Source organism: Leucoraja erinacea, unplaced genomic scaffold (assembly GCF_028641065.1).
Source record: "Leucoraja erinacea ecotype New England unplaced genomic scaffold, Leri_hhj_1 Leri_1136S, whole genome shotgun sequence".
In the NCBI taxonomy this organism is placed as follows: Eukaryota; Metazoa; Chordata; class Chondrichthyes; order Rajiformes; family Rajidae; genus Leucoraja; species Leucoraja erinaceus.
Genome location: NW_026575381.1, coordinates 21,762 through 47,952, shown reverse-complemented (window position 1 = coordinate 47,952; position 26,191 = coordinate 21,762). Strand labels below are relative to the sequence as shown.

The 26,191-nt window shown below is 47.3% G+C and overlaps 1 protein-coding gene across 1 annotated transcript; it reads right to left on the bottom strand.

Moving 5' to 3' along the window:
* Positions 1-19,782: 19,782 nt before the first annotated feature.
* LOC129715358 (NACHT, LRR and PYD domains-containing protein 3-like) lies at positions 19,783-25,489 on the bottom strand. Its single transcript, XM_055665232.1, is given in 9 exon segments — positions 19,783-19,935; positions 20,100-20,267; positions 20,425-20,595; positions 20,751-20,837; positions 22,599-22,682; positions 22,838-23,008; positions 23,164-23,250; positions 23,657-24,408; positions 24,411-25,489. Coding segments are annotated over 9 exon segments (2,655 nt in total). The 5' UTR covers positions 25,458-25,489; the 3' UTR covers positions 19,783-19,847.
* Positions 25,490-26,191: the final 702 nt, after the last annotated feature.

Here is a 26,191-nt window from a genome sequence, read left to right as displayed (position 1 = left end):
GGTGAGAGGAGGAGTTACCTGGAGCTGTGAGTATAAAAACAGCGCGGGGCTTGCTTCTACAGAGGCCCGGGGAGCCGTTGGTGAGAGGAGGATTTACCTGGAGCTGTGAGTATAAAAACAGCGCGGGGTTTGCTTCTACAGAGGCCCGGGGAGCCGTTGGTGAGAGGAGGAGTTACCTGGAGCTGTGAGTATAAAAACAGCGCGGGGTTTGCTTCTACAGAGGCCCGGGGAGCCGTTGGTGAGAGGAGGAGTTACCTGGAGCTGTGAGTATAAAAACAGCGCGGGGTTTGCTTCTACAGAGGCCCGGGGAGCCGTTGGTGAGAGGAGGATTTACCTGGAGCTGTGAGTATAAAAACAGCGCGGGGTTTGCTTCTACAGAGGCCCGGGGAGCCGTTGGTGAGAGGAGGATTTACCTGGAGCTGTGAGTATAAAAACAGCGCGGGGTTTGCTTCTACAGAGGCCCGGGGAGCCGTTGGTGAGAGGAGGAGTTACCTGGAGCTGTGAGTATAAAAACCCAAATCTGCAACGTTCCATCTCAATTCCAGAGAAGGATTCTGATTCTGGTGGAAGCCTCTGATTGGTGGAAGAGGACCAGCAGAAGCAGCTGATTGGCTTGTATTGTATTTGTATTGTAATTGTAAGGCTTTATTGTATTTGGATAAGGGGGACAATGAAGGCCAGGGCAGTTTACTGTTCTGGATGTCAGATGTGGGAGGTCATGGAGTCGGAGTGCCCTCCAGACGTCCACATCTGCGCAAGGTGCGTCGAGATGGAGCTCCTAAGGGACCGTGTCAGGAACCTGGAACAGCAACTCGATGACCTCTGTCTGCTCAGGGAGAGCGAGGAGGTCATAGAAAGGAGTTACAGGGAGGTGGTCACTCCAAGACCACGGGAGACAGAAAACTGGGTCACAGTTAGGAAGGGCAACGGGCAGAGGCAGGGACTGGTGAGTACCCCGGTGGCTGTACACCTTGGAAATAAGTACTCATGCTTGAGTAAGGGTGGGGGGGACAGCCTACCTGGGGGCAGCGACAGCGACCGGGTCTCTGGCACAAAGACCGGTCCTGTTGCTCAGAAGGGTAAGGAAAAGAAGGGGAGGGCAATTGTAATAGGGGACTCTATAGTCAGGGGGTCGGATAGGCGATTCTGTGGACGCAGACAGGAGTCCCGGATGGTAGTTTGCCTCCCTGGTGCCAGGGTCAGGGATGTGTCTGAACGTGTCCAAGAAATCCTGAAATGGGAGGGAGAGGAGCCTGAGGTTGTGGTGCATATAGGTACCAACGACATAGGTAAAAAAAGAGAAGAGGTCCTGAAAGAAGAATTTAGGGAGTTAGGTAGAGAGTTAAGGAGAAGGACTGGAAAGGTAACAATCTCAGGATTACTGCCTGTGCCACGCGACAGTGAGAGTAGGAATGGAGTGAGGTGGAGGATAAATGCGTGGATGAGGGACTGGTGCAGTGGGTATGGATTCAAGTTTCTGGATCATTGGGACCTCTTTTGGGGAAGGTGCGACCTGTACAGAAAGGACGGGTTGCACTTGAACTCAAGGGGGACCAATATCCTGGCGGGGAGATTTGCAAAGGCTACTGGGGAGACTTTAAACTAGTATGGTTGGGGGGAGGGACTCAAATTGGGAAAGCTAGCAGTCAGTGTGTGAAGCAGGGGGCAGAGAATGGTAGCACTCTGACCCAAAATGTAGGGGAGAGAGAAGAAAAAGAAAATAATCAGAGAATAAGAGAGGGTGGGTTTCTTAAATGTGTATATTTTAATGCTAGGAGCATTGTAAGAAAAGTGGATGAACTTAGAGCCTGGATTGACACCTGGAAGTATGATGTTGTGGCGATCAGTGAAACATGGTTGCAGGAGGGCTGTGATTGGAAACTAAATATTCCAGGATTTTGTTGCTTCAGGTGTGATAGAATTGGAGGGGCAAGAGGTGGAGGTGTTGCATTGCTTATCAGGGAAGATATTACAGCAGTGCTTTGGCAGGATAGATTAGAGGGCTCGTCTAGGGAGGCTATTTGGGTGGAACTGAGAAATGGGAAAGGGGTAGCAACACTTATAGGGGTGTATTATAGACCGCCAAATGGGGAGCGAGAATTGGAAGAGCAAATATGTAAGGAGATTGCAGATATTAGTAGTAAGCACAAGGTAGTGATTGTGGGAGATTTCAATTTTCCACACATAGACTGGGAAACACATTCTGTAAATGGGCTGGATGGGTTGGAGTTTGTAAAATGTGTGCAGGATAGTTTTTTGCAACAATACATAGAAGTACCTACTAGAGAAGGGGCGGTACTGGACCTCCTGTTAGGAAATGAGATGGGTCAGGTGGCAGAGGTATGCGTTGGGGAACAGTTCGGGTCCAGTGATCACAATACCATTAGTTTCAATATAATTATGGAGAGGGACAAAACTGGACCTAGGTTTGAGATTTTTGATTGGAGAAAGGCTAACTTTGAGGAGATGCGAAAGGATTTAAAAGGAGTAAATTGGGACAGTTTGTTTTATGGGAAAGATGTGGAAGAGAAATGGAGTACATTTAAAGGTGAAATTTTAAGAGTACAGAATCTTTATGTCCCTGTTCGGTTGAAAGGAAATCGTAAAAATTGTAAAGAGCCATGGTTTTCAAGGGAAATTGGACACTTGGTTCGGAAAAAAAAGAGGGAGATCTACAATAATTATAGGCAGCATGGAGTAAGTAAATGAGGTGCTTGAGGAGTATAAAAAATGTAAAAAGAATCTTAAGAAAGAAATTAGAAAAGCTAAAAGAAGATATGAGGTTGCTTTGGCAAGTAAGGTAAAAGTAAATCCGAAGGGTTTCTACCGCTATATTAATAGCAAAAGGATAACGAGGGATAAAATTGGTCCATTAGAGAGTCAGAGTGGACAACTATCTGCAGAGCCAAAAGAGATGGGGGAGATATAAAAGTGGATAAGTCTCCAGGTCCGGACAGGATATTCCCTAGGACATTGAGGGAAGTTAGTGTAGAAATAGCAGGGGCTATGGCAGAAATATTTCAAATGTCATTAGAAACGGGAATAGTGCCGGAGGATTGGCGTACTGCGCATGTTGTTCCATTGTTTAAAAAGGGGTCTAAGAGGTAACCTAGCAATTATAGACCTGTTAGTTTGACGTCAGTGGTGGGCAAATTAATGGAAAGAATACTTAGAGATAATATATATAAGCATCTGGATAAACAGGGTCTGATTAGGAACAGTCAACGTGGATTTGTGCCTGGAAGGTCATGTTTAACTAATCTTCTTGAATTTTGTTGTGTATTAATGGTGGAGTAGCAAGATGGATTCAACAGTGGCTGAATGAGAGATGCCAGAGAGTAATGGTGGATGGTTGTTTGTCAGGTTGGAGGCCAGTGACGAGTGGGGTGCCACAGGGATCTGTGTTGGGTCCACTGTTGTTTGTCATGTACATCAATGATCTGGATGATGGTGTGGCAAATTGGATTAGTAAGTATGCAGATGATACTAAGATAGCTGGGGTTGCGGGTAATGAAGTAGAGTTTCAAAGTCTACAGAGAGATTTATGCCAGTTGGAAGAGTGGGCTGAAATATGGCAGATGGAGTTTAATGCTGATAAGTGTGTGGTGCTACATCTTGGCAGGACAAATCAAAATAGGACGTATATGGTAAATGGTAGGGAATTGAAGAATGCAGGTGAACAGAGGGATCTGGGTATAACTGTGCACAGTTCCCTGAAAGTGGAATCTCATGTAGATAGGGTGGTAAAGAAAGCTTTTGGTGTGCTGGCCTTTATAAATCAGAGCATTGAGTATAGAAGTTGGGATGTAATGTTAAAATTGTACAAGGCATTGGTGAGGCCAATTCTGGAGTATGGTGTACAATTTTGGTCGCCTAATTATAGGAAGGATGTCAACAAAATAGAGAGAGTACAGAGGAGATTTACTAGAATGTTGCCTGGGTTTCAGCAACTAAGTTACAGAGAAAGGTTGAACAAGTTAGGGCTTTATTTCTTTGGAGCGAAGGTAGAAGGTTAAGGGGGGGACTTGATAGAGGTTTTTAAAATGATGAGAGGGATAGACAGAGTTGACGTGGACAAGCTTTTCCCACTGAGAGTAGGGAAGATTCAAACAAGGGGACATGACATGAGAATTAAGGGACTGAAGTTTAGGGGTAACATGAGGGGGAACTTCTTTACTCAGAGAGTGGTAGCTGTGTGGAATGAGCTTCCAGTGAAGGTGGTGGAGGCAGGTTCGTGTTTATCATTTAAAAATAAATTGGATAGTTATATGGATGGGAAGAGAATGGAGGGTTATGGTCTGAGCGCAGGTATATGCAACTAGGGGAGATTATGTCTTCGGCACGGACTAGAAGGGTCGAGATGGCCTGTGTCCGTGCTGTAATTGTTATATGGTTAGTATATGGTTATATAGATAGAGTTTTGATTAGTACAGGTATCAGAGGTTATGGGGAGAAGGCAGGAGATTGTGGCTCGGAGGGAGCGACAGATCTGCCATGAGCGAATGGCGGAGTGGACTTAATGGGCCTAGTGGGCTAATTCTACTCCTGTCCATTTTGACCTCATGACCTACTCGCGAGCATTGGGACTCGCAGATAAACCCTTCCAACTAAACTGTGGTACTGCGCAGCTGGGGTCACATAAAAATATGGGGACATAATGAGGCCGGTAGCGTAATATTAAATTAAGCAAAGCCTAGTGGTATCTGGGCTGCACTGATGTGCTCCAACAGTTGACTGTGCAATGTAGGCAGTTGGATTCTCAGACCGATCACTTTGATGGGGAATATAATTTTACATTCTCCTCTTAGTATAGTGCAATGTTTAGATGCAGAGAAGTTAAAATCAATATCGGATAATTGACAATTTAAATGGAAGTTTGTATTATAACAGTGGACAAGCACATGCAGATAGTCAAAGACAATGCGGCGAATCCAGCAACAGGGATGGTGAAGGAATGGAAACAGAGTGAGTGCATGCAAAACGTAGAAGCAGAAGAAAGGGCAGTGCTGAGGGTAGTGGAGGCCAAATCACTGGATGGATTTAAGGGCGAGTTAGATAGCGCTCTATGGGCTAATGGAATCAAGGGTTGTGGGGAGAAGGCAGGCACGGGTTATTGATTGGGGACGATCACCAATGATCACAATGAATGGCGGTACTGGCTCGAAGGGCCGATTGGCCTCCATCTGCACCTATTTGCTATGTTCTATTTTTCTAAAATGGGAGGATTGTAGAAATAATGTGCCTTTGGAGGGTCAGATGTAGAAGAATCTTATGTGGAACGATCAAGGAAATATTACAATCGAACAGCATGGGTAGCGATAGATAGAGAATGAAAATGTTGAAATGTGAGCAGATTCAGGGGACAGGATTAGCATTTGTAGCAGAATTAGTAGCCTTGATGGAGGCCCTCAAGTTAGTTAAAGGAAAGGGAGTGAAACTTTAGGGTTGTACATAACTTATGATGGCATCTGCACGAAGGGTACACGCCACCTTCTCTGGAGGGCACCTACAACACGAATAATATGTTAAAAACTTGATAGCAGCGGCTTGCCCACCAATGGAAAATGGCTGCGAAGAAGGTAAGTGCAACGTTAGTACCAGGATGGAAATATCAGACACTGGCCGGCAGAGTTTGAGAGGGCCAATGTTCAAACATTGATGCAGGGCATGCTATTTACACGGAGGGTTGCGGGCGCCGGAATGCGCTGCCGGGGGTCGTGGTGGAGACAAACATAACAAAGCTATTTACGAGTCTTAAAGAATCGCACATGCGCAGGGAATAGAGTCAGATAAGATTTTGTCTTGGTATTATGTTGGGCGCAGACATGTTGTGCCGAAATGTGCATTCCTATGCTGTGCTATTCTCTGGTTCATTTATTCTTAAGGAAGTCCACATTTCCTTGCAGAAAAATAAAACGGGGAAGGCGGCTCAACATTAGGTAACGGAAGAAATCAAGTATAGTTAAATCCAATGCATATAAATTGGCCAGAGGACGCAGCCACCACGTAGAGTTGACCATGAGGCAGACGCCCCTCCTCTCCCTCACCCAGATGCCAGTGTATGGTCCATGCGGTGGATGGAGAACCCTTCAGGCTGGACCGCTGAGTCTGTGGAGCTGGTGGGGAGCCATGTCTCTGTGAAACAGAACACAGAGCATTCCCTCAGCTCCCTTTGATAAAAACAGCCTTGTCCTTGAGTCTTCCACTTTATTTTCAAGGGACTGTACGTTGGCCAGTAGGATGGTCGGGAGAGGGGGACGAAGACCCCTGTCTGACCTAACTTCCTTCCCATCGGCCACGTTTCGGAACAGAACGGAGGCCTCTCGTTTGTTTCGAGGTACCGTGTTTGTCTCGTAACTGCTGTTTCTGCGAACCTGCTGGAACGGGGATACCTTCACAATTGGAATCGCAAGAGCCTCAGGTGCCCAAGCAGCTTGTCCGAAACGGCACCGATTTCTGTTGTTTCCCTGATGCGGGTACGTTGTTGGAAGTTATAGTAATGTTGCCTGGGTTTCAGCAACTAAGTTACAGAGAAAGGTTGAACAAGTTAGGGCTTTATTCTTTGGAGCGCAGAAGGTTAAGGGGGGACTTAATATAGGTTTTTTAAATGATGAGAGGGATAGACAGAGTTGACGTGGAATAGCTTTTCCCACTGAGAGTAGGGAAGATTCAAACAAGGGGATATGACATGAGAATTAAGGGACTGAAGTTTAGGGGTAACATGAGGGGGACTTCTTTACTCAGAGAGTGGTAGCTGTGTGGAATGAGCTTCCAGTGAAGGTGGTGGAGGCAGGTTCGTTTTTTATCATTTAAAAATAAATTGGATAGTTATATGGATGGGAAGGGAATGGAGGGTTATGGTCTGAGCGCAGGTATATGGGACTAGGGGAGATTATGTGTTCGGCACGGACTAGAAGGGTCGAGATGGCCTGTTTCCGTGCTGTAATTGTTATATGGTTATATGGTTATAGGTGAACCTTTTATGTTCTGATGCTTCGCAAAAGTGGCCGCAGGCAGGCGCCATCTTGGATCCTGTTCAGTTCTGTTCAGTTCGTTCTGAACGCGGTCTCGCATAGCATCCGGGACCCGGAGAAGGGCGCGGACAACTGGCGTGGATTATAGGTCATTTACAATGGTGTACTTGTGTGGAAGTTTGCCAAGCTTGTTATAAAATAAGTCTTTGTACCGTGAGAGGAATTGTTGAGCAGGACCCTGGTTGGGGGTGAGCTGGTTTACAGTCGTGACGAAGGTGACCAAACCCCGGTCATGGCATGCGTCCATGCCCAGCAGAAGGGCCACGTTCCCACGGACAATTAAAATGTCCAGGTTGTAAACACGTGAGGCCAGGTGGCATTGCCGTTCACACTATCCCGACTGGGTGGAACTCTTCTCCCCCAAATGATATGAACTTGGCACTTGCTTATCTAACAACTTCGGATTTTTGAACTCTCTGGAAATCCGATCAGGACAAAGCATTACAGCGAGCCCCGAGGTCAATTTTAGCAATATCATTGGCATTGTTGATCTGGAACGTTGTTATATGATCCTTGTGTTTGCATAACGGATCTGACAAGGAATGAATGTCGAGACTGCCAGCGTGGAGCTCGGGCAATTAATCTTCTGCAGGTACAGGTACGTCCTCGAGTGCATCGTGGTAATGTGTAGGCTGAAGAACGTTGACAGACTGTTTTGTCTGAACTTTGTTCCCACGAGAGCGGACGCAGCGAATAAAGTTTTTTTTAAATTATAAAATAATGGCAAATATTCCCGAAAGCGGGGCATATTTCACGGATCCCTGTATTCGAACAACAACAATTGGTGCAGTTATTAATGATTTTCGTGGTAGCTTTCGCTGGCGCGGAAATCTGTGTAGAGCATTGATACTGTATGCGGAATGGGGTCCGGTTCCAATAGACTTGGTATGGGTGTCGGTTTGCTCAGCAACCCGACAGGTTCTCTCGGATTTTATACTAGAGTGAGCTGGTCCCACAGTAACTCATCTCTCTACTTGTCATTCAGGATGCCGTACACGAGTCTGCCACGGATGAGGTTGTCGCGCAGATTAGCGAATGCCAGCGATATTCTTCGGGCCACTGATGTAGGACTCGACTGGTTCATCTTCATTCTCTTTATAGAAATGTAGAAACATTGAAAATAGATGCAGGAGTAGACCATTCTACTCCAGCTGCTCCTGGAGGTACCGAGGTCTAAGCGGAAGCTCAGAGGGGATAGAGTCTTCTCTGTTGCTGCTCAGGCGCTATGGAACACTCTGCCGTTGCACATCAGACAGGCCCCCTCACTGTCCATCTTCAAAACCAGTATTAAAACACATTTATATTCCTTGGCTTTTGACCCTGCTTGAGACTTTGCTCCTGTTTTAGTGCTTTTAATGTTTTTAATTTTATTGTTTTTACTCTCTCTTTTAATGTTTTTATTGTCGTGTAATAATGTTTTGTCCAGGATTAGTCATGTACAGCACTTTGTTGCAACAGTGGTTGTTTTTATAGTGCTCTATAAATAAAGTTATTATTATTATTATTATTATTATTCGGCCATTCGAGCCACCACCGCAATCCATTGAGATCATGGCTGATCTCCCAATCAATAACCAGTGCGTGCCTTCTCCCCATATCCCTTTAAATCCACTAGCCCTTAGTTATATCTAACTCTTTCTTAAATCCACCCAGTCATTTGGCCTCCACTGCCCTATGTGGCAGGGAATTTCACAAATTCACAACTCTCTGGGTGAAAAATATTTTTCTCATCTCATAGAAACATAGACACATAGAAAATAGGTGCAGGAGTAGGCCATTCGGCCCTTCGAGCCTTCACCGCCATTCAATATCATGGATGATCATCCAACTCCGTATCCCATCGCTGCCTTATCTCCATACCCCCTGATCCCTTTATCCACAAGGGCCAGATCTAACTTCATATTCAATATAGCCAATGAACTGCCCTCATCTACCTTCTGTGGCATAGAATTCCGGAGATTCACCACTCCCCCAACCCCTTACCCCCTATAAGTCCCCCCCCCCCACCCCCACCCCCCCCCCACCCCCCCCCCCCCCCCCCCCCCCCCCCCCCCCCCCCCCCCCCCCCCCCCCCCCCCCCCCCCCCCCCAATCTTCTAAATTCTAGCGATTACAAACCGAGTCTATCCAGTCTTTCTTCATATGAAAGTCCAGACATCCCGGGAATCAGTCTGGTGAACCTTCTCTGTAATCTCTCTATTGCAAAAATGAATTTCCTCAGATTACGAGGCCAAAACTGTGCGCAATACTCCAGGTGTGGTATCACCAAGACCGTGTACAACTGCAGTAGAACTTCCCTGCTCCTATACTCAAATCCTTTTGCTATGAATGCTAACATACCATTCGCCTTAACTCTCGGCTGCACCTGCATGCCTATTTTAATGACTGGTGTACCATGACACCCAGGTCTCGTTGCATCCCCCCATTTCCTAATCGGCCACCATTCAGATAACAGTCTACTTTCCTGTTTTTGCCACTAGAGTGGATAACCTCACATTTATCCACATTATACTGCATCTGCCATGCATTTTCCCACTCACCCAGCCTATCCAAGTCACCTTGTAGCCTCCTAGCATCCTCCACACAGCTAACACTGCTCCCAGCTTCGTGTCATCCGCAAACGTGGAGATGTTGGATTCAATTCCCTCGTCCAAATCATTAATATATATTGTAAATAACCATATAACCATATAACCATATAACCATATAACAATTACAGCACGGAAACAGGCCATCTCGGCCCTTCTAGTCCGTGCCGAACACATAATCTCCCCTAGTCCCATATACCTGCGCTCAGACCTCCATAACCCTCCATTCCCTTCCCATCCATATAACTATCGAATTTATTTTTAAATGATAAAAACGAACCTGCCTCCATCACCTTCACTGGAAGCTCATTCCACACAGCTATCACTCTCTGAGTAAAGAAGTTCCCCCTCATGTTACCCCTAAACTTCAGTCCCTTAATTCGCATGTCATGTCCCCTTGTGTGTATCTTCCCTACTCTCAGTGGGAAAAGCTTTTCCACGTCAACTCTGTCTATCCCTCTCATCATTTTAAAAACCTCTATCAAGTCCCCCCTTAACCTTCTGCGCTCCAAATAACAAAGCCCTAACTTGTTCAACCTTTCTCTGTAATTTAGTTGTTGAAACCCAGGCAACATTCTAGTAAATCTCCTCTGTACTCTCTCTATTTTGTTGACATCCTTCCTATAATTAGGCGACCAAAATTGTACACCATACTCCAAATTTGGTTTCACCAATGCCTTGTACAATTCTAACATTACATCCCAACTTCTATACTCAATGCTCTGATTTATAAAGGCCAGCACACCAAAAGCTTTCTTTACCACCCTATCTACATGAGATTCCACTTTCAGGGAACTGTGCACAGTTATTCCCAGATCCCTCTGTTCACCTACATTCTTCAATTCCCTACCATTTACCATGTACGTCCTATTTTGATTTGTTCTGCCAAGATGTAGCACCTCACACTTACCAGCATTAAACTCCATCTGCCATCTTTCAGCCCACTCTTCCAACTGGCATAAATCTCTCTGTAGACTGGGGTTAGAAATAGCTGGGGTTCCAGCACTGAGCCTTGTGGTACCCCACTGGTCACTGCCTGCCATTGTAAAAATGACCCGTTTACTCCTATTCTTTGCTTCCTGTCTGCCAGCTAATTCTCTATCCACATCAATACTGAACCCCAAATACCGTGTGCTTTAAGTTTGTATACTAATCTCTTATGTGGGACTTTGTCGAAAGCCTTCTGAATGTCCAGATATAACACATCCACTGGTTCTCCCTTATCCACTCTACTAGTTACATCCTGGAAAAGTTATATAAAATTCGTCAGACATGATTTACCTTTCATAAATCCATGCTGTCTTTGTCCAATGATTTCAGCATTTTCCAAATGTGCTGCTATCTCATCTTTAATAACTGATTCTAGCAATTTCGCCACTACCGACGTTAGATTAACTGGTCTGTAATTCCCCGTTTTCTCTCTCCCTCCATTTTACATTAGGTACCCTCCAATCCTCAGGAACTACTCCATAACCTAAAGAGTTTTGAAAAATTATCACTAATGCATCCACTATTTCTGTGGCTATTTCCTTAATTACTCTGGGATGCAGCCTATCTGGCCCTGGGGATTTATCGGCCTTTAATCCATTCAATTTATCTAACACCACTTCCCGGCTAACCTGGATTTCATTCAGTCCTCCATCCCATTTGACCCCCGGTCCCCTGCTATTTCCGGCAGATTATTTATGTCTTCCTTAGTGAAAACAGAACCATAGTAGTTATTCAATTTGTCTGCCATATCCATGTTCCCGCTGATCAATTCACCTGTTTCTGACTGCAAGGGACCTACATTTGTATTAACTAATATTTTTCACTTCACATATCTATAAAAGATTTTGCAGTCAGTTTTTATGTTCCCTGCCAGTGTTCTTTCATAATCAATTTTCCCTTTCCTAATTAAGCCTTTTGTCCTCCTCTGCTGGACTCTGGATTTCTACCAGTCCTCTGGTAGTCTGCCTTTTCCGGCTAATTTGTACGCTTCATCTTTTGTTTTGATACTATCCCTGATTTCCCTTGTTATCCACGGATGCACTACCTTCCCTGATTTATTTTTTTGCCGAACTGGGATGAACAATTGTTGTAGTTCATCCATGCCGTCTTTAAATGCCTACCATTGCATATCCACCGTAAACTGATTAAAAACTAATTGTCAACCTATCTTGGCCAATTCACGTCTCGTACCCTTAAAGTTACCTTTCTTTAAGTTAAGGACCCTTGTTTCTGAATTAACAATGTCACCCTCCATCCTAATGAAGAACTCAACCATATTATGGTCACTCTTGCCCAAGGGGCCACGCAGAACAAGACTGCTAACTAACCCTGCCTCATTACTCAATACCCAATCTAGAATAGCCTGCTCTCTCGTTGGTCCGTCTACATGTTGGTTTAGAAAACTATGCCGCTATATTCCAAGAAATCCTCTTCCTCACTACCCTTACCAATTTGATTCACCCAAACTAAATGTAGATTGAGGTCACCCATTATACCTTTTTTACCTTTGTTGCACGCATTTCTAATTTCCTGTGTAATGCCATCCCCAACTCCACTACTACTGTTTGGTGGCCTGTACACAACTCCCACTAGCGTTTTCTGCCCCTTAGTGTTTCGCAGCTCTACCCATATCGATTCCACATCCTCCAAGCTAACGTCCTCCCTTTCTATTGCGTTAATCTGCTCTCTAACCAGCAACGCTACCCCCACCTCCTTTCCCTTTCTGTCTATCCCTCCTGAATATTTAATATCCCTGGATATTCAGCTCCCAGCCTTGGTCACCCTGGAGCCATGTCTCCGTAATCCCAACTATATCATTGTCATTAATAGCTATCTGCACATTCAACTCATCCACCTTATTACGAATGCTCCTTGCATTGAGACACAAAGTATTCAGGCTTGCTTTTACAACACTCTTACCCCTTATACATTTATGTTGAAAAGTGGCCCTTTTTGATTTTTGCCCTGGATTTGTCTGCCTGCCACTTTTACTTTTCACCTTGCTACCTATTGCTTCTACCCTCATTTTACACCCTCCTGTCTCTACGCTCACACATTTAAGAAACCCTTTCCCTTTAACTCCATCCTCCACGATACCATTCGATACCCCATCCCCCTTATTCAGTTTAAAACCCCCGTGTAACAGTGGCAAACCTGCCTGCCAGAATGCTGGTCCCCCATCTGTTAAGATGCAATCCGTCCCTTTTGTACAGTTCCCCCTTACTACAATCCGCATCCCAGTGATCTAAGAATCTAAATCCCTGCCCCGTGCACCAGTTCCTCAGCCACACGTTCAGTTCCCGTATCTCCCTGTTCATGCTCTCGCCAGCACGAGGAACTGGAAGCAAACCGGAGATAACAACCCTGGAGGTCCTGCTTTTCAGCATTTTTCCGAGCTATCTAAAGTCTCGCTGCAGAAGATTCATCCCCTTTTTTTCCGACATTGTTTGTGCCGACATGCACTACCACTTACGGCTGTTCACCTTCATCCTTGAGGATTTTCTGCACTCTGTCCGTGACATCCTGGATCATGGCACCAGGAAGGCAGCACACCATCCTCGCATCCCGTCTATTGCCGCATAAACTCCTGTCCGTACCTCTCACAATGGAGTCTCCCAATACAATGGCGTTGCCTGACTTTGGCCTGTTTGGTTTTGCCTCAACCGCCCTTTTTGCTTCGCAAGCCAGTCCGCTGCTCAGTTTAATAACGTCTTCTGTCCAGACAGGTTTTAAGTGGGTGACCTTTTCACAAGAGGTACAACACCCGGGGATGTTTGCATTCCATGCTTCCCTCCCTTTCTCACCGTCACCCACCTTCTCTATTCCATAACCTTATGTGTAACAATCTTACTGGCGAGGAACGACTCTATTCCTCGGACGAACCTGAGGACGTCCACTTGCTTCTCCAGTTCCCCAACACGTTCCTTCACGAGCTCTACCTGGATGCACTTCTCGCATTTGTAGCAGCCAGAGGCACCAGCAGTGTCCTTGACCTCCCACATACTGCAAGCATCGCACTGAATCACCTTGCCTGACATCTCCTTCTTTCGTCTCTCCCTCTGCAGAGTTTTGCGTAGCCTCTTCTCCCCAGCCTCCTCGCCGAAGAGTCTCGAGCCAAAGACTCACACTTTATTCACAAGGCCGCACCCTCACTGGCGCTCCCTAAGAGCAGTCTTGCTTATATTGACTGATTAATTGCCCAATTTACCAATTTACAACCCAAATTCCTCAGTTTTCAACTGTTTTCCCCGCTCTGACTCACTTCTCTCTTCCCACTTGGGCTAGAGCCAATCAGTATTTTCTCCTGCTTAACTTCTCCTGCTGTCGCTTCCAAATCTACAGCAGCTCTGAGTAAATTCTGCCTGTGTTTTGCCTCTCCTTTTCAACAGTTTTCACCCCTCTGACTCACATATCTCCTCCCATTTGGGCTAGAGCCAATCAGTGTTTTCTCTTGCTTAACTTCTCCTGCTGTTGCTTCCAAATCTACAGCAGCTCTGAGTATCAGTCTTAAATGACATCCACTTTATTCTAAGACTTGGACTCATGTTTCTGGACTCGCCCAACATTGGGAACATTTTTCCTGCAACTAGCTTGTCCAGTCCTTTTATAATTTTATGTTTCTATAAGACCTCCCCTCATCCTTCTAAACTCCAGTGATTTCAAGCCTAGCCTTTTAAATCTTTCCTCATATGACAGCCCCGCCATCCCAGGGATCAATCTCGTGAAGCTACATTCACTGCCTCAATCATAAGGTTGTCCTTCCTCAAATTAGGAGAGCAAAACTGTACAAAATACACCAGATGTGGTCCTGCCTGAGCCCTATACAACTGCAGAGGAACCTCTTCTATACTGAAATTATCTTGATATGAAGACCAACATTCAATTATGTGAAAAGAATATCTGGTGCTCCATGACCAAGTTAGTTCGCAGCTGGCACAGCAGTCGGAACGTTCTAAGGAGACACACTGCGTCTCGAATAGATTCCGCAGGCGTCACCACGTCACCCGCCCCATCAAGCTCCGCTGAGAGTATTGGAAATCCTGTGCCTGTAGTGTGGCGTCTGTGCCCGCCACGTTGAATGCAGGAAATATATGTTATTGCATAAATGTTAAGTGTAGAATTAGATCATTCGACCCATCAAGTCTTCTCTGCCATTCAATCATGTCTAATCTTGCTGTCCCTCCTAACCTCATTCTCCTGCCTCTCCCCGTAAACTCTGACACATCTACAAGTCAGGAATCGATCTATCTCTGACTTGGTAATATCCACAGACTTGGCCTCAATTTTGGCACCTTCTGACGAAAGATATTTCTCATCCCTTTCCTTAAAACGGCCATATTATTCGGAGGCAATGATGACTGGTCCAAGACTCACCCACTAGTGGAAACATCCTCTCCCCATCCACTCTATCCAAGCCTTTCACTAGTCTGTATGTTTCAATGGGGGTCTCCCTCATTCATTTTTTTCCAAGACTTTATTCAACACATCAAATAATACAACAGATTAAGTCATACACAAAAACGAACTTACATTATATCAAGTGTCATTATAGTACAACATTACAATCATTATTCACAATACTCTCAACCCCACGCGGTGACCAGCGCCCACGGAATACCTCCAAAGTCCCCGTGAACACCGCATGTTCCCTCTCCAGGGACACACGTGCACGGCCGTAGGCCCGAAAGAGGGGCAAGCAGCCGACTCGTGCCTGCTATCTCTCTCTCTCTCTCTCTCTCTCTCTCCCCCCCCCCCCCTCTCTCTCTCTCTCTCTCTCTCTCTCTCTCTCTCTCTCTCTCTCTCTCTCTCTCTCTCTCTCTCTCTCTCTCTCTCTCTCACTCTCTCTCTCTCTCTCTCTCTCTCTCTCAGATTCAGATTCAGATTCAATTTTAATTGTCATTGTCAGTGTACAGTACAGAGACAACGAAATGCATTTAGCATCTCCCTTGAAGAGCGACATAGCAAACGATTTGAATAAATAATAATAAGTGTCCGGGGGGGGGGGGGGGGGTGATTGGCAGTCACCGAGGTACGTTGTTGAGTAGAGTGACAGCCGCCGGAAAGAAGCTGTTCCTCGACCTGCTGGTTCGGCAACGAAGAGACCTGTAGCGCCTCCCGGATGGTAGGAGGGTAAACAGTCCATGGTTGGGGTGAGAGCAGTCCTTGGCGATGCTGAGCGCCCTCCGCAGACAGCGCTTGCTTTGGACAGACTCAATGGAGGGGAGCGAGAATCCGGTGATGCGTTGGGCAATTTTCACCACCCTCTGCAATGCCTTCCGGTCGGAGACAGAGCAGTTGCCATACCATACTGTGATGCAGTTGGTAAGGATGCTCTCGATGGTGCAGCGGTAGAAGTTCACCAGGATCTGAGGAGACAGATGGACCTTCTTCAGTCTCCTCAGGAAGAAGAGACGCTGATGAGCCTTCTTGATCAGAGTAGAGGTATTGTGGGCCCAGAGAGGTCATCGGAGATGTTGACTCCCAGGAACCTGAAGCTAGAAACACGTTCCACCTCCGTCCCGTTAATGTGGATGGGGGTGTGCGTGCCGCCTCTGGACTTCCTGAAGTCTACAATGAGCTCCTTGGTCTTCTTGGAGTTAAGGGCCAGGTTGTTGTCAGCGCACCATGCTGCTAAGTGCTGGACCTCCTCCCTGTAGGCCAGCTCATCGTTGTTGCTGATGAGGCCAATCACCGTTGTATCATCTGCATACTTGATGATGGTGTTAGTACCATGTACAGGTGTCTAGTCATAGGTGAAGAGGGAGTAGATGAGGGGGCTCAGCACACAGCCCTGTGGAACGCCGGTGTTCAGGGTGAGGGTTGAAGAGGTGTGCTTGTCTAACCTCACAGACTGGGGTCTGTTGGTTAGAAAGTCCAGTATCCAGTTGCAGAGGGAGGGGTCGATGCCCAGGTTACCGAGTTTGGTGATCAGTGTTGATGGTATAATGGTGTTGAATGCTGAGCTGTAATCGATGAACAGCATTCTTACGTAAGTGTCTCTGTTGTCGAGGTGGGAGAGGCCGGAGTGAAGTGCCGTTGAGATGGCATCCTCCGTACTCCTGTTCTTGCGGTAGGCAAACTGATAGGGATCCAGTGTGGGGGGTAGGCAGCTTTTGAGGTGTGCCAGGACCAGCCTCTCGAAGCACTTGGTGATGATGGGGGTAAGTGCAACTGGGCGGAAGTCGTTGAGGCTTGCCGCAGTGGAGTGTTTTGGCACTGGCACGATGGAGGTGGTTTTAAGGCAAGTGGGGACAACTGCTTGGGCAAGTGACAGGTTGAAGATGTCAGTCCAGACGTCTGTCAGCTGCGCAGCACAGGCCCTGAGCACGCGCCCGGGGATGCCGTCAGGGCCAGCAGCTTTCTTTCTCTCTCTCTCTCTCTCTCTCTCTCTCTCTCTCTCTCTCTCTCTATCTCTCTCTCTCTCTCTCTCTCTCTCTCTCTCTCTCTCTCTCTCTCTCTCTCTCTCTCTCTCTCTCTCTCTCTCTCTCTCTCTCTCTCTCTCTATTTCTCTCTCTCTCTCTCTCTCTCTCTCTCTCTCCCTCTCTCTCTCTCTCTCTCTCTCTCTCTCTCTCTCTCTCTTTCTCTCTCTCTCTCTCTCTCTCTCTCTCTCTCTCTCTCTCTCTCTCTCTCTCTCTATCTCTCTCTCTCTCTCTCTCTCTCTCTCTCTCTCTCTCTCTCTCTCTCTCTCTCTCTCGCTCTCTCTCTCTCTCTGTCTCTCTCTCTCTCTCTCTCGGTCTTGATCGCCCTATCTCTTGGAACTTGCTTTTTCCTTTGGAAACAATATTCAAAATGTGCAAATTTAATTTCCACACTTGCCGGCTTGCCTGCTTGGACACTGGGCTGGATGCTCTCTCTCTCTCTCTCTCTCTCTCTCTCTCTATCTCGGGCTCTCCCTCTCTCGGGCTCTCTCTCTCTCTCTCTCTCTCTCTCTCTCTCTCTCTCTCAGGAGTAGGCCATTTGGTCAGTCGAGCCAGCACCGCAGTTCAATGTGATCATGGCTGATAAAACAGGTATGTACACAGCCAAAGATCCTATAGCATCCTCCGCTTTAGGATCTTTGTACACAGATACATTGGACGTTGAAGAGGGGCCCGTCTGTGGGGCTGGGACTCCAGGGGACTGCCACGCTCTTCCAGCCAGTCTCTGAGGTCAGGTTCAAAACTCCTTCACTAAGATCCTCTATTCTGATTTTAAATTTATCACCCACATTGTTCTTCTTGCAGATTAAGGCTTTGGCGACCGCCTCCTGTACACGATCAGTTGGGTCACACTCCAGCTACTCCTCATCTAGATTTTTCAGGCAATGTTCAATCAAACTTTGTCATGTTTGCGTTGCCCAGGTTTCAGCATTAGAGGCCAATTTTTGTAATGTTTCCTGGGTGGGATTTGCCGGTTTACAAAGTGTGTTAATATCTTTGCCTGCCTCGTGATAGCATCAGTGTGTTCCGCTCTTGCAGAACACTGAGATGGTGCAGAGTCTGGGACATTTCATAAATTAATCTAATAGCGACTGCGAATGTGTCTCTCGGTCGCGGTTGATTCCTGTGCAGGTTGAGATTCACATTATTGCTGTTGCTCAGTAGGAGAAGGAGGGGGAGAGTGTGGGGGAAGGAGAGGGGGAAGAGGGTGGGAAGGAGTGGGAGACGGAATGAGGGCAAGGGAATGTGGGCGAGGAGGAGCGGGTATGATGACGGCAGAGCAGGAAGGGGCTGAGACCTAGAGGGTGAGAAGGGGCGGCTGAGGTGATGAGGGGGTGCAGGAGTGGGGGGGATGGGGGACAGGAGTGGGGGTGGTGGTGGTAGGAGTGGAGGTGACCAGGAAGGGGGAAGCAGAAGGAGGAGGAGGTGATGGAAGCAGAAGGGAGGCTGGCAAAATCGGTGGCAGGAGGGGCAAGCAGGAGGGGAAGTAGGGAGTAATAGGAGGGGGTGGGTACAGGAGGGAGGTTGCAGGAGCGGAGGCAGGATGGGAGCACGAGTGGGATGGGAAGCAGGCGGGGGAAATACGAGGCAGGGTGCATGAGAAGGGGCATGGTGGAGGAGTATGGATGAGAGTGATGTTTAATCCTGATAAGGAAGAAGAAGGGGAGAACACGGGAGGGTAAGCACAGAGAGAAAGCACAGGAGAAAGGTTCGAGAGCGGAGGGAGAGAACTGAGTGAATAAAGAATGGAGGTCAGATGATAAAGTTACACATTTCTGCTCAAATAATCAGCAATCCGACAGGAAATCTCCAGTTGACAAGTGTTTATTGATTTCAGCAAATATTAGCAACATGGACAGCAACAAACTTTACAAGTTTTAAACCATAATAAACCATTTACGTTTCATTTACATTTGATAAAGCAGTAACAGACATTGCTGTGTGAATGAACAGTTTGAACAATGTTGCTGCTGCTGTTGTCACCATCAATCCACAGCAGGAGCTGATAAAGTCACATCCTTGATCCGGCAGTTCCCGCTGCAATTCCCCCGTTCACTACTGGAGGGCAGCACCGGATATCTGGCATCAGCAGCAGCAGCAGCGCCGCGATCAGTCTGAAGAAGGGTTTCGGCCCGAAACGTCGCCTATTTCCTTCGCTCCATAGATGCTGCTGCACCCGCTGAGTTTCTCCAGCAATTTTGTGTACCTTCCGCCTCTGACGTGACAGCCCATCCGGCCCAGGATACATTGTGGTTTAAAGCAAAGATCCTATAGCGGAGCAAGATAGTCCATTCGACGAAAATGACATAGTACGGTCAGGGGCAGCTTCATGGGTAATATAAGGCCACATTTCCACATAACCAGCTTCCGTCCCCGCAGCAAGATCCCATAGGATACTAGTGGGGAGACGGAAGCCGGTTACGGAAACATCCTCGTAAAAATAAAAGTTATTTTGAAAAAATCTTCTCATTTTCAGAATTTTAATTTATTAACACAAACTGTTCCCCCGCAACGTTGATTACACTGCGAGTCGAGTCGGGTCCGGTCCAGTCCGGTTATGGATGAAAAAACGTCCACCTACCGTTCCGTTGCGTACCACACGTCAACCCATTGCATTCAAAGAACCTATAGCTATAGGATCTTTGATTGCATTTAGCAGGAGTGGGCCAGTATAGGGGCGTTGGTTTAAAGGGGAGTGCGGCCGTTTAAAGGGAAAGGCGGTCGTTTTAAAGGGTAGGGGGCATTTAAAGGGGAGGGCGAGGAATAGGCCAACATTATTCCGGTCCCCAGGGAGGTGACGTTTACACTCCGGAATGTTCACACGTCCACACTCAGTCCGGGTCTGATTCCCCGCAGACATCCCAGCTGGTTCTCTCCATCTGCACTGAACTGATTCCCCCACAGCCTGAAACAAGTGGAGGAATAAAGAGGAAATAGACAGATGAAACAACAGTGTAAATAACAGGGACTGGGGTTAATATTTCACCAACACTTACAGAACAAAATCACAGGAGAAGCCCGTGGATCCCCTGATATTTTATTACATTAAACATTAACATAAACACTCACCAGATCCGCTCCAGTCTCGGAAGGGTCAGTATGAGGCGGCGGAGAGCGGGGACAGATCGGTCTGTGAGGGAGTTGTGTCTCAGATGAAGTTGAGTCAGTGAGGGGTTTGTACTCAGAGCGGAGACGAGATCCTCGGCTCCAGAATCTGTGAGACCGACAGCCCACAGCCTGGAGATGAGAGAGAGTGAGGGTGAGGGACACAGAGAGACACAGGAGACGGTGCAAATCCCCAGTGTTTATCAGTGACACAATTACTGATCATATTAATGTTCTGTGTCAGACATCCAGTGACTGTAAACACAATCTCTCACAGTCTGGGACTTACCCCAGTCTCTGTATTCTACAGTCCGGATTCCTCATAACTGCAGACACCAGTTTCACTCCGGAATCGCCCAGTTTATTATCACCCAGCTCCAGTTCCGTCAATGAGGAGTTTGTACTGAGAGCGGAGACAAGATCCTCGGCTCCAGAATGTGTGAGACCGACAAGGTCCAGCCTGGAGATGAGAGAGAGTGAGGGTGAGGGACACAGAGAGACAGGAGACGGTGCAAATCCCCAGTGTTTATCAGTGACACAATTACTGATCATATTAATGTTCAGTGTCAGACACCCAGTGAGTGTAAACACAATCTCTCACAGTCTGGGACTTACCCCAGTCTCTGTATTTTACAGTCCGGGTTCCTCAGAGCCGCAGCCACCAGTTTCACTCCGGAATCTCCCAGGTCGTTGTTTCCCAGTCTAAACACAAACAGACAGAGTAAGAAACAAACTGATACAAACCCCGGCGAGGCTGAGATAGATAATTTCTCCCAAACTGATATTTATGGAAACACCTCAGCACATTATTGAACAAATCTCTGTGGTTGTGGTGTTTGGTGACTTTCACTATTTATTCTTATTCCACGACGACCGGGAAATGTTCCCCGTGCAGAGAACGATGGCAACTCACCTGCCGCGGGGGGGAGGGGGGGGGGGGGGGGGGGGGGGGGGCACGGAATCGGTCACCGGTGACCCGGGGGGCGAAGGAGTCGACCACCGCCAACTCAGAAGAAGGTAAAATAGGAGGATTGCCCCCGTGCGGCCCCATAGAAGGGGTGATGGCCGGAAAAACAAAATAGTGAAACAATTTTACAGTTCAGCGTTCGCGTCAAACACACAGTTACCTCAAGTGCTGACACTTGTGCAGAGCCGGTCCCAGCCGCTGGAGACCTTCACACTGAATGCGGCAGCTCACCAGATCGAGGCGTTGGATTGTATCACAGTGCCTGATGACATGAGACAGGACCGCACAGTCAATCGGGGTCAGTCCCAGGTAACTGAATGACAGTGACTCCACAGATCCCAGTGTCTGCTGAGCCAGTGCAGGATTCTGAGACTCAAACAGGTAGTGCAGAGTGTTCAGGAAGCTCCGTTTACCAGCTTCACTCTCTGTGTTTCCAGCCCGGCGTTTAACCTCCTCCTTCACCCAGTCAATCACTCGGCAGATTGTTTGACGAGGGAATGTATCCAGAAACTCCTCCAGGATCCAAGCTGTCCGTGGGGAGGAGAGACCAGCGACAAAACGGAGAAATACTTCAAATCGCCCGTCTGTCATCCCATGGGCTTCAGACAGGAGTGTCACGATATTCCTGGGATCTACAGTCAGGAAATGACATAGTACGGTCAGGGGCAGCTTCATGGGTAATATAAGGCCACATTTCCACATAACCAGCTTCCGTCCCCGCAGCAAGATCCCATAGGATACTAGTGGGGAGACGGAAGCCGGTTACGGAAACATCCTCGTAAAAATAAAAGTTATTTTGAAAAAATCTTCTCATTTTCAGAATTTTAATTTATTAACACAAACTGTTCCCCCGCAACGTTGATTACACTGCGAGTCGAGTCGGGTCCGGTCCAGTCCGGTTATGGATGAAAAAACGTCCACCTACCGTTCCGTTGCGTACCACACGTCAACCCATTGCATTCAAAGATCCTATAGCTATAGGATCTTTGATTGCATTTAGCAGGAGTGGGCCACTATAGGAGCGTTGGTTTAAAGGGGAGTGCGGCCGTTTAAAGGGAAAGGCGGTCGTTTAAAGGGTAGGGGGCATTTAAAGGGGAGGGCGAGGAATAGGCCAACATTATTCCGGTCCCCAGGGAGGTGACGTTTACACTCCGGAATGTTCACACGTCCACACTCAGTCCGGGTCTGATTCCCCGCAGACATCCCAGCTGGTTCTCTCCATCTGCACTGAACTGATTCCCCCACAGCCTGAAACAAGTCGAGGAATAAAGAGGAAATAGACAGATGAAACAACAGTGTAAATAACAGGGACTGGGGTTAATATTTCACCAACACTTACAGAACAAAATCACAGGAGAAGCCCGTGGATCCCCTGATATTTTATTACATTAAACATTAACATAAACACTCACCAGATCCGCTCCAGTCTCGGAAGGGTCAGTATGAGGCGGCGGAGAGCGGGGACAGATCGGTCTGTGAGGGAGTTGTGTCTCAGATGAAGTTGAGTCAGTGAGGGGTTTGTACTCAGAGCGGAGACGAGATCCTCGGCTCCAGAATCTGTGAGACCGACAGCCCACAGCCTGGAGATGAGAGAGAGTGAGGGTGAGGGACACAGAGAGGAGGAGGACGGTGCAAATCCCCAGTGTTTATCAGTGACACAATTACTGATCATATTAATGTTCTGTGTCAGACACCCAGTGACTGTAAACACAATCTCTCACAGTCTGGGACTTACCCCAGTCTCTGTATTCTACAGTCCGGATTCCTCATAACTGCAGACACCAGTTTCACTCCGGAATCGCCCAGTTTATTATCACCCAGCTCCAGTTCCGTCAATGAGGAGTTTGTACTGAGAGCGGAGACAAGATCCTCGGCTCCAGAATGTGTGAGACCGACAAGGTCCAGCCTGGAGGTGAGAGAGAGTGAGGGTGAGGTACACAAAGATACAGGAGACGGTGCAAACCCCCAGTGTTTATCAGTGACACAATTACTGATCATATTAATGTTCAGTGTCAGACACCCAGTGAGTGTAAACACAATCTCTCACAGTCTGGGACTTACCCCAGTCTCTGTATTTTACAGTCCGGGTTCCTCAGAGCCGCAGCCACCAGTTTCACTCCGGAATCTCCCAGGTCGTTGTTTCCCAGTCTAAACACAAGCAGACAGAGTAAGAAACAAACTGATACAAACTCCGGCGAGGCTGAGATAGATAATTTCTCCCAAACTGATATTTATGGAAACACCTCAGCAAATTATTGAACAAATCTCTGTGGTTGTGGTGTTCGGTGACTTTCACTATTTATTCTCATTCCACGACGACCGGGAAATGTTCCCCGTGCAGAGAACGATGGCAACGCACCTGGCGCGGGGGAGAGGGGGGGCACGGAGTCGACCACCGGTGACCCGGGGGGCGAAGGAGTCGACCACCGCCAACTCAGAAGAAGGTAAAATAGGAGGGGTGCCCCCGTGCGGCCCCATAGAAGGGGTGATGGCCGGAAAAACAAAATAGTGAAACAATTTTACAGTTCAGCGTTCGCGTCAAACAGACAGTTACCTCAAGTGCTGACACTTGTGCAGAGCCGGTCCCAGCCGCTGGAGACCTTCGCACTGAATGCGGCAGCTCACCAGATCGAGGCGTTGGATTGTATCACAGTACCTGATGACATGAGACAGGACCGCACAGTCAATCGGGGTCAGTCCCAGGTAACTGAATGACAGTGACTCCACAGATCCCAGTGTCTGCTGAGCCAGTGCAGGATTATGAGACTCAAACAGGTAGTGCAGAGTGTTCAGGAGGCTCCGTTTATCAGCTTCGCTCCTTACGTTTCCAGCCCGGCGTTGAACCTCCTCCTTCACCCAGTCAATCACTCGGCAGATTGTTTGACGAGGGAATTTACCCAGAAACTCCTCCAGGATCCAAGCTGCCCATGGGCAGGAGAGACCAGCGACAAAACGGAGAAATACTTCAAATCGCCCGTCTGTCATCCCATGGGCTTCAGACAGGAGTTTCACGATATTCCTGGGATCTACAGTCAGGAATTGTGCAGTTGCGGCTACAAACTCTTGGATGGTGAGGTGCGGGAAGGTGTACACCACGCTCCGGGCTGAACCCTCTCTCTCCAAAAGTTCCATCAGGAACCCGGACAGGAACTGGGAAGGCTGCAGATTGTATTTGATCAAATCTCCATCTGTGAACACGATGTTCTTCTCAGCCACTCCAGCGAAGGCCATCTGACCAACCCTCAGTAACACCTCACGGAGGTTCTCAATCTCACGGCCGTGGTTTTTCAGGATGTTGTAAATAAAACGTAGCAATATAGTTGGGTGATGGTCTTGGGAATTCGCTGCGGGTCCCAGTGTGTTTGCGTGAAGAAGGGGCCCAGTGTCAGGCCAAGGATACAGCAGTAGGAGGGGTTGTAGCTCATAGTGTACAGGATCTCGTTCTCCTTCACATGTTTGAAAACAGCTGCTGCCACCGCCTGATCTTCAAAATACCTGGTGAAATATTCCTTCCGTTCCTCACCAACAAATCCCAGGATTTCAGCCCAGACACTGATCTCTGCCTTTTCCAGTAAATGTAACGCAGTGGGGCGGGTGGTCACTAGCACTGAACACCCTGGGAGCAGCTTGTGCTGGATTAAACTGTACACAATGTCAGACACTTCACACCACCACTCGGGATCTGGGCACTGGTGCTGAGGTTCTGTGTCTCTCCGACTGTCAGCAAAATCGATTCTATACTTGAATTCATCCAGACCGTCGAATATAAACAGCAATCCCTCTGGGTTCTTCCAGACCTCTCCCAGCATATTCCCAAAGTAAGGATATTGATCCAGAATTAGATCCCTCAGGGTTACTCTGCAGTTAATAGTGTTCAAATCCCGGAATTTGAAACTGAAGACAAACTGGAATTGGTGGAATATTTTCTTTGTGGCCCAGTCATGAACAATTTTTTGCACCATTGTTGTTTTTCCGATCCCCGGAACTCCGGCCACGGCAGACGAACTCCCAGATTTGGATTTGCTCGCCGAAATGTTCTGGAATAACTGATCAGTTCGGATTTTTTCAAACTCTCCCCCGAGATGTTCCTCTCTCCAATCTTCATGGTGTCGGCCTCTTGCCCGCAGCTCATGTTCCACCAGTGTCCGATCTCGGACAGTGGAGATGATCGTGAACTCAGCGTATTTATCAAGCAGCTGGAAATCCTTAACCTTCTCCTTCATCAGGATGGTGTTCACGCTCAGTATTACAGTCTCTGCCTTCAGTGTCTCCATGTGCTTCTGCTGAACATCTTTTATCAGGTGAGATAAACAAGAGGTCCTGAAATTAGATTCATCACGCAAAGAAAAACACATTCACGGATTCTAATATTACGGTTATTAGTTGACTGTGTTACTGATTATATGTTATCTGATTGTTATTGTTATTTATTGGTCAACTAAGCAGACCAAAATTGGAAAAATAATATGTGGACAAATACATGGATTGGAAAGGTTTAGAGGAATATTGGGCAATCGCGGCTGGTCGGGAGAGAGAGCTTAAATGGGGCATTTTGGTCGGCATGGACAAATTAGATATAATATCCTGTTTCCATGCTGTGTGATAGTATAAATCTATCGCTACAACTCTAAATTCAAGAGCATGCAAAGCGGAAATGAAAGAGTTCCCGGAAAGCGGGTAGTGCGAGTTATTTCCAGCGTGCCGTCATTCATTAGATACTGTACTTCCAATGTTTAACACTATCAATGACCTGTCTATCCATAATCGCAGAGGACTGGAGAGTAGCCATGGTTGATCCTTTGTTGAAGGAATGAAGTAGAGATGAACCAGGAAATGAACCTCGTCAGTGGTTGGGAAGCCAGTGGAGAGGATTCGTTGGGATATGATTTGCTCGCACATGGAATAGAATATGACTATTGGGGAAAGTCAGCGTGACTTTGTAGACGATGGGTCATGTCATATGAACAACTGTGTTTTTGAGGAGGTAATGTAGATGATCGATGAGAGACGGGCAGTGGATGTTTTTCACATGGACTATTGACAGGCATTAAATAAACCCCATCATTGTAGGCTGATCTAGAAGACTAAG